The sequence below is a fragment of the Phalangium opilio genome, unplaced genomic scaffold (genome assembly GCF_054372755.1).
Source record: "Phalangium opilio isolate 3A_F unplaced genomic scaffold, DU_Popi_V2 ptg000070l_1, whole genome shotgun sequence".
Classification (NCBI taxonomy): domain Eukaryota; kingdom Metazoa; phylum Arthropoda; class Arachnida; order Opiliones; family Phalangiidae; genus Phalangium; species Phalangium opilio.
The window spans coordinates 9,873,607-9,882,665 of record NW_028324182.1 but is presented as its reverse complement, the minus strand read 5'-3'; the positions used below and the strand labels follow the sequence as shown (position 1 = coordinate 9,882,665).

At 39.1% G+C, this 9,059-nt stretch overlaps 1 protein-coding gene across 1 annotated transcript; it reads left to right on the top strand.

Moving 5' to 3' along the window:
- Nucleotides 1–241: 241 nt before the first annotated feature.
- Cdk12 (Cyclin-dependent kinase 12) lies at nt 242–7,800 on the top strand. Its single transcript, XM_089842965.1, has 12 exons — nt 242–807; nt 879–1,901; nt 2,303–3,526; nt 3,596–3,732; nt 3,802–3,972; nt 4,038–4,227; nt 4,291–4,647; nt 4,715–4,846; nt 4,902–5,170; nt 5,250–5,407; nt 5,474–5,693; nt 6,373–7,800. Exons 2-12 carry the CDS (start codon nt 892–894, stop codon nt 6,981–6,983), a joined length of 4,479 nt encoding a protein of 1,492 aa, XP_089699091.1. The 5' UTR covers nt 242–807; nt 879–891; the 3' UTR covers nt 6,984–7,800.
- The last annotated feature ends 1,259 nt before the right edge of the window (nt 7,801–9,059 follow it).

Below are 9,059 nucleotides of genomic sequence, written 5' to 3'. Positions count from 1 at the left end.
AATAAGCTGTCGTTCGAGATAGGGAGTTGCCGATCCTGTAGAGTGAAAACAAATTTCCTCACGCGCATTCTTTATCCATGCTTTAACGTTGCGTTGCTTAAATATTCGCGGGCTATTTTGATTTAGAAAAAACAAAATGGCAGTGATTTGGAAAAAAAACTGAACTGAACTGAACTATTCTTTATCTGGGAATAGTGTGACGTCATCAAAAATAATTTCGTCAGGAAAGGAAGAGAGCGCGTTTCTACTTTCTCGTCGTCTCCATTATTCGACCTCAGATAACGGCGTAGCTCGATTGAGAAAAATAATCTCTCTTAATCCTTTTATTGAAGGAACTTAAAATCACGAAAACTATCTTATTACAAATTTAAACTCATTAAAGATTGATATAGAAAGTTTTGAAGCTTTAAAAATAAAGGATATTATCCGTTCGGCCGATCCAAAATAAATCTTTAGAGATTTGGATTAAGCCTAACTATGAATTGAATCGCCATTTTCCTTCTTAGATTATTCGAGTTGGGCGAGCTCGATTTATAATAGCGAGGGCTTACATACCACGAAAAATATTAGACTCTTTATTATTCGTATCAAAACCAATATCATTATAAAAGAATATTAATAAATACGTAAAATATTCAACGTTTTCTTCGCGTCTACAAAATGGCGTTATATCGTACTCCTTAGCCCTAGCCGACGGGACGGGACTTTCTACGTAACGTAACCCGGTAGGGCAAGGCGCCTTTTGTGTTCCGTGCCGAACTAGTCGCGGAAGTATAGATGCCGACTTTTCATCCGTATTTTTAAACGGTAAGTAATTTATTTTGTTTTTTTTATATATATTTATATCATTTACGAGCTCGTCTTATAAATTATTTCAGCTCGCTCTCCATAATGCCTAGTTCAAGGTCTGGAAAAAACGATACGGAAAAAAAATCCCGCATGGATCGTTCAAAATCGAGGCAATATAGAAATTCCGAAAAAAAGTCTGAAAAGGACGGAGACTCTCAGTCTCAGAAGGCTTTGAATCGGGAAGGTTCATCGCATCGAAGGCACCGCAAGTCATCTCACAAATCCCATCGGAAGAAAAAAAGAGAAAATTCTTCACCACCTCCGCCTCTTCCAGTGGCTTTAAAACCTTTAGTTGAGTATGACGATGTCAGCACGGAAGAGGAGTCCATCTCGGTGTCTGAGACTGAATCGCCAGTTATGCCTAGTCCACCACCACCGCCACCACCTCGTAGGGTCGTAACCCCTCCGCCTTCTAAAGAGAAAAAGAGTAAAAAGCGTTCTAAATCCTCTAAAACGAGAGACTCTAGTCCGAGCCAGTCGTCTAGAAGTAAATCTGGATCTAGGCACAATAGGGACCGTAAAGACAAACATTTGGCCGCCTTAGAAAGTGAGTCAAGAAGTAGTCGCGATCGGAACGCGTACTCGCAGAGAATGATGAGAGACGCTTCTCTTTTACCACCAAGTGCCTATGGTCCACCCGAAGACAGTTACGATCGCTTAGGGTATTACAGGGACCCGTATGATAGTTATCACGGTATGCATTCCATGTCCGATAGTTACCTAAACCCCAGGGAGAGGATTAGGCCACCTCAAGCTTGGCCAGTGCGCGGCGAAAGTGATAGGGCCCCTCTTCCTCCTGTTATGAGGAAAAGACCATTAAACCCCGAGGATTATCCCAAGAATAAAAGATCTCCCTCTCTGGATGCTCCGAGAGCTTACAGAGCCAACAGAAGTCCATCAACGCACGCTAGTCCCAAGTATGGAAAAAGTCGAAAACTTTCACCTGGGGATGTGAGAGAAAGGGATCGACCTCGTGAAGTATCACTATCAAACAGCCCTAGCCCTCCTCCAAGGTGGTCGTCTAAGAGCAGAAGTAAAAGTCCAAAGCATAGGTAAGTCACATTATGTGTTTGTGTTGGATTACGATGTATTTTTTTTTTTGGTTTTATGATTTTGTTGCTGTATGCGTGTTTTTGTTTTAATATTGACTGTTAAGAGTTTTGGCAAATACCGAATGTTATAATTTGTGTTTTGACGCATTAATAATTTTCAATGTAAAGTTACTGGCAACCACAATGGGCAAAAAAATCCCATTACATAGTGGCTGTCTGGGTAATGCTTAAATATTTAGAACAAACTAACGAATACAAAGATATTATAGTGAATATTATAGAGTTGCGACAGGCATAGATAACGATAAGACGTTAACCGCGAGCATTCTAGAAACAAACCCTGATTGAACCATTTCTTTGCCAAACGCCTTTGGTTTGCGGCGTTTTGCATTTTTTTATAGTTTGCCCCTGTATGAAGTAAAAAAACGCCGTAGATTATTAAGGCGTACTCTTAAATCTAGATCAAAGAAGTCCAGAAGATCGAGGAGTAAAAGTAGAGGGACCAACAATAAATCATCCAGTGGTAGATCAAAAAAACGTCGTTCTAGAACTCGCTCTAGAAGCGTCTCTAGATCATCCAGATCAAAAAGCCCTTATGGCGGTAAAAAACGCGCGGAGAGAAGCCCCAGTGCTGGTGTCAGTGATGCTAAATTCGCTTCCAGTTTAGCCGCGGAATTAATTAAACATCGAAGAGCTAGAGCTCTCGCAAAACCCAATGCCAAGTCGTCTTTCAGCGCCACTGTAGCCCTAGTTCAAGAAAAACAAAGAGCTCTCGAGAGCCTTCAAAACGAGGAGGTACTCGCCTCAGCCGCGGCTTGCGTGACCTCTCCTGAGAAACATGAGACTAAAGATATGTCAGTTTCCCCTCAAGTTGTTAATAATTCAGAACCTCCCAAAATTATCAAAGAACCAGTACCCTCGGAACCAGTGCCTGAAGTTAAAATTATTGAAAGTCCTAAAGATGACATGGACGAGAATGTTCCTACAGATAAAATAGTACAGCCACCAGTTCTTCCTAACTCTGTGACACCACCACCACCACCACCTCCTCCTCCTCCTCCAATGGATATTGAACCTCCGTCACTTACAATGCCAGTTCTTAAGTCCGAAACCGCGGAGGAACCACCCAAAGCTAGCAATAGTGAAAAAAACGAAGAAACATTTTCTAAAGAAGAACATCCTCCAGTCATTGATATGGAAGAGTCTCCAATTTCACCAAAAAGCCCCGAAAAAACTTCGATTCAAGAGGCAATTACCTCTAAATCAGAGTCACCAGTTTCCAGCGAGGTTCTTGTAACCGCTCCTGTTACATTGCCTCCCATTCCCTTACCAATGAAACTGACGCCTCCAGCTCCAACAACGCCAACATCTTCCCAAGTAGTTACGAAAACTGAAGTTCCCACACCTCATACCCCAGCCGTTCCTCCACCAAGGCGAGGCATTAAGGAACTACCATTACCTCCTGGAATCAAAGAAGAGGACATAAGATCCCCTGAACCGGACACTGATAATGATAACGATTTTAAGTCGAGTTCTAAGATGGAACTTGGGAAGAAACATAAAGGAAACCATTCGAAATTACTTTCGAAACCATATTCTGAACACAAGTTTTTCAAAAGACCCAGGTACATATACGAACAACATTCGCCACTTATTAGAAATCTTTAGCTGAAGCAGTGAATATTTCTCCGCAGTGTTATCCATAAGGGAAATAGAACAGCGGAGAGAGTATCAGGATGGGGTGAAAGATGCGTCGAGGTTTTTGACATACTTTGTCAAATTGGAGAAGGCACTTACGGACAAGTGTACAAAGCCAAAGATAAAGATACAGGCACGAAAATTGTTTTACATAATAGAGATAAATAGGGTCGAACTTAATGTTTTACTGGGCGCATTACAGGAGAGTTAGTCGCTCTTAAAAAGGTGCGACTTGAAAACGAAAAGGAAGGGTTTCCCATCACAGCAGTGCGGGAGATCAAAATTCTTAGGCAGTTGAATCACACCAGCATAGTTAACTTGAAAGAAATAGTCACTGACAAACAAGATGCTTTAGATTTTAGAAAAGACAAAGGTATAACGGATAAATTAGTATATCTAAAAACATTTAGTGAACCATTTCATTGTCATCTTTTTTAGGAGCCTTTTACTTAGTTTTTGAATTCATGGACCATGATTTAATGGGGCTACTCGAATCTGGCTTGGTGGATTTTCGAGAGCACCATATCGCGTCATTTATGAAACAACTTTTAGACGGGTTAAAATATTGTCACAAGAAAAACTTCCTTCACAGAGATATCAAGTGTTCCAATATTTTAATGAATAACAGGTATTTTTAAATCCTTCGATACGCCGCGCGTTCGACGACTAACTCTCGGAAGTTTTATTCCAGGGGGCAAATAAAACTAGCGGATTTTGGTTTAGCTCGACTCTTTAACGCTGAAGATAAAAGTCGCCCTTATACCAATAAAGTTATTACTTTATGGTACCGACCTCCAGAGTTGTTATTAGGCGAGGAACGTTACGGACCAGCTATTGACGTCTGGAGTTGCGGCTGTATATTGGCGGAACTTTTTGTCAAGAAGCCTATATTCCAAGCGAATCAAGAAATGGCTCAGTTGGACACCATTAGTCGCTTATGCGGAACACCTTGTCCCGCTGTATGGCCAAAAGTTATTCAGCTACCTCACTGGCACACCTTTAAACCAAAGAAACAATATAGGCGAAGAGTCAGAGAAGAGTTTTCATTGTACGTCGTAAGAACGTATTTTACTTAAGTTACTTGAAAAAAACTTACGTTCAACTCTGTATATTAGCATTCCTGTACCCGCTTTGGACCTTTTGGATCAAATGTTGGAACTGGATCCTGAGAAACGAATTACAGCTGATAACGCGATCAAATCACCGTGGTTGAAAGATGTTCATCCGGAAATTATGCCCCCACCAAGGTCAGTTGATAAAAATACGTTTACAAAGACTGTACTTAACGTTTTGTTCTTTCAGTTTGCCACATTGGCAAGATTGCCACGAAATGTGGTCGAAAAGGCGCCGACGGCAAATAAAGCTAGAACAAGAAGCGGCTTCCACAACAGGCCCAGCTCCGGGTGAAGCTCAGGCCAATAATGCTAATTCCAGTAATTCCGCTTTAGCTGCGACTTTGTCTGGCTCTAATCCGCCAGCTCGCTTGCCCAGTAAAAGCAAACTTCCGGATGGATGGTCTGATCCTGGGAGCATGTCTGATAAGGATGGTAGTCGAAGTACAGACTTAAAAGGTACTTTGTCCTCAGCTACTCCTTTGATATTGCTTGGAGATAATCGTTTCTCTCTTTTCTTTTTTTTCTATCTATAAAGACCCGACAGTTGGTTCTTCCAGGGATAATAACAAAAACGACGCCGTGGTGGCAAATGCTCAGCAAATCAGCAATCAATTGCATTCATTGTTGACTGCCGCGTTGCAAACTAAACCTAGTGTCACCATAAGTCAGTTGGCTGGTCTTCTGAATTTCAAAGTAAACCTTAAAGCAATGGAAGAGAAACAAGGCGTTACTGAAAATATTTTTAATTCCTTTTCAAAGAGCGATCCAAATATTGCCACTCAATTACTAGAAAATTTAAAGTCACAGATTCGCTCCAGCGCCAGCGCCACAAGCAACGCGTCGTCTAAAGAAGAAAATAGTGGGAAGGATAATCAGGGTGCGCAACCCATGGATTTGGGTGCTAGTCCTCAACCTTCACCACTAAATAATCCCCATCCGCATACAAACTCGTATAAAGGCAGAGATGAAAGTCATAATGGTAGGTTTTGAGTTGACTTTGCCACGTTTATATTATAACAGTTAAAATACTTTAAGAAAAGATGTTGTAATTTTGATTTCTGCCTTAAGTTAATTAATTATTAAGTCGCCTACATTGAAGGGAGGGTGAAGTAGAAAATCAAGTGATTTTTTATCGATTCCTCTACTAATTATAAGACCAGTGTTCATAGTGAAACATTCAGGAAATACCAAGTCCGAATGATTTTAAAATTATTTCAAATTAGGTTCAGATTTTAAGGATAATTTTAAACAAGGACTGCCGACCAATCGCGTAACGCCCTGAATTTTTGTTAACAAAATTCTCGTGGCACGTTCCATGTTGAATGAAATTTATCACGAGATTTGATAAAATTCGCGCGCAACGTGACAATCGTGGCGTGAGACATGGAACGTGCCACGAGAATTTTGTTAATAAAAAGGCAGGGCGTTACGCGATTGGTCGGAGGGGCTTATTTAAAATTATCCTTAAAATCTGAACCTAATTTGAATTTTAAAATCATTCGGAGTTGGTATTTCCTGGTGTAAATGTTTCACTATGCAGAATGGTCTTATAATTAGTAGAGGAATTGATAAAAAATCACTTGATTTTCTACTTCACCCTCCCTTTAAAGGTTTATAAATGATGTAGTTCTAAGTAATTAATCATTTTCTGGACCCAGAAAATGTGATGGTCGAACCCTCGAGACCAATCAACTCTCAGCAGCCGGTTGTTTCTAACTCTTTGAGGCCTGTACCCACAAAGAAATCTCCTCCACCTATGCACCATCGCCAACATCGTTCTACGAGTCACGAGGGAGAACGTCACAGACATCCTAAGGTACCTCTATTACCACCGCCGCCTCTTCTTCAACAGAGACCCAAATCACCGTTGTTACCCTTACCGAGTGAGCTACCCATCAGCCCCGAAACGGGACATCATCCATTGCTGGAAAATAATGGATCGGGAGAGAAAAGGCGATTATCTTCTACTACAAAGTCTTCCGGAGGAATGTCACGACCAGGTACTGCCAATTTTGAATTTGATAAGAAAAAGTCCTACCCTAGTACTAGCGTCAGCCCTCCAGCGGCCGTCAGTACCCCTCATAAACGCCCTAGCTCTTCCGGTAGAGCCTTATTAGCAACTCCTAATAAGGAGAAAAGGTTAGACTATCACCCCTCATCTACTTCTTCGTCATCTTCCTCATCCTCTAGTAGAAATCCTCAGGATAAAAATCGAAAATATAAAAAAGGACCGCGTATGAGGGGAGGTGGACATTTCTCTGGGTTTTAACTGTAATTGTAATTAACTTTGAATGAAACGGGAGTTATAAATTACTAAAAAAAAACAAAAAAACAAAAAATAAACAATTAGGAGCAAAGTTACGCGATAAATTGCCGGACTCCCGAGTAAATAAATTAGTAAGTAATTATAATGAAAATACTATTGTAAATATAACTTTCGACCACTTTAATTTCAAAACGAAAATATTAAAAATGTGTAAGAAATAAGAAATATTCTCCCCCCCCCCCCTTTAGTTTTCCCCCCTTATAAAAATGTTTCCATCTTCACTTCTTATCGGACTGTGTTATAAAATGATTCTGGCGTGTGTGTCAAGTCAAGTCAAGTCAAGTTAGTAAGTAATTGAACCTGTTAAGTGATTAATTACAAAGCTAGTAATTAAAGTACAGAAAATTAGGGAAATACAAATACAAACAATATTGTCTGGTATGAGTACGAAAGTATAGTGAGTGAGTGAGTGTTCGTTCAACGCAAAACCTATACCTTTTTTTTTTTCTTTCGACAAATGGTATTGTTTTTTGAATTGACTCTCTGATTCGATTTTTGTCAATGGTATTGTCACTCCAGTCCTTTTTTTTTCTTTCTCTCTTCTTGTTAATTAACAAAATGCTATAGACACTCTTGTGTATGGTTTAAATAATAACAGTAAAAAAACAAACAAACAAAACAAAAAACATCCAAATGAAGATGTCCAATAACGTTCATATTGAATTGAAAAGTAAGAGTTTTTATACTTTTTCTTAAAAATTTTTAGATTTAAAATTATTTAGAGAGATTTTGTTTCAGTAATAAATTAAATTACCCGAGAGTTAAATGAAATTTACGTTATAATCGCCCCCCCCCCCCTAGATACTTAATTAGTTCCAAGTTATATAGTTCGTAACTTCGTATATAAGAACAATTACATTCAATAGCCAAGGCTTATAATTTCTCACATTTATCTGGTATTATTATTATTAAACCAAAGTAGTGGTGCTTGAATATAATACAAATTAAGTAAAAATAAAAGTTAATGACGCATAACTGGTTTTGAATTTGATGGATTATCATTGATTTATTTTTTATGAAGTACTACTATTTTGGTTTAATCCAAATAGAAAATTTGAAATTCGCGCCTTTTTGATTGAAATAGTGTAAAGAGAAGTTAGAGAACGTCCACCCTTAAAAGGAATAAAGTTCAGGTAACATAACATTATACCTTAAAAGAACGATCTTTTTCTGAATAAAAATAGAAAAATATTAAAAAAAAGATAAATTATCTATTATTACGAAATAATTAGCATTTAATTAGTCTTATAAAACGAGGAGGACTACTGCGCCATCCGCCATTGGTTTAGTGGCGTCTGCTAAACCAAAGGTCTTACGCCAACCGGATTGGTTGAATTCTCATAGGCTGATAAGAGGCTAGGGTTCGGTTTAGCAGACGCCACTAAAGCAATGGCGGATGGCACAGTAGTCCTCGTTTTAAGACTAATTATTTTGTAATATAAGAGATCTTTTTTTTTTTATTTATTTAGAAAAAGACAGGTTTTTTTTTTAAGATAATGTTTTGTTACCTGAAAGGCGCCAATTTGAAAAAATTCTGATAGACATAAGGGGACCCCCATGCAGGCTGGGAAATAAGGATATTTTTTAAACTAGTCCTTGGGACCAGTGACCCCTCTAGTCCCCGAAATAATTAACTGGTCTCCGGACTGGTCCCAGCCTTTGTTCTCCAATAGATTTGCAATTAATAAACTGGTCCCGAGGACCAGTAACCCCCACTTTTTGAATTAAAAAACTAGTCCAAGCAATTACTAAACTGGTTTTGGACCAGAGGAAGTGTGCTATTTCCCAGCCTGCCCCCATGGCACACATTAGAAGGTTGACCTTATATGGGGCACACATTTTTCCCATTAGTAGTTTGACCTTATATGGGGCACACATTTTTCCCATTAGTAGTTTGACCTTATATGGGGCACACATTTTTCCCATTAGAAGGTTGACCTTATTGAAGTATAGAACCTACTGAGGTGTGTTTAATTTGAGACACTTGAAGATTTACAATAGGAGTTGAATTACTTTATT

Coding starts and splice junctions, on each gene's coding strand:
- Cdk12 (XM_089842965.1), top strand. CDS start 892: ATGCCTAGTTCAAGGTCTGGAAAAAACGATACGGAAAAAAAATCCCGC. Junction 1,902..2,302: donor AGTAAAAGTCCAAAGCATAG/GTAAGTCACATT, acceptor ATTTTTTTATAG/TTTGCCCCTGTATGAAGTAA. Junction 4,228..4,290: donor AATATTTTAATGAATAACAG/GTATTTTTAAAT, acceptor GTTTTATTCCAG/GGGGCAAATAAAACTAGCGG.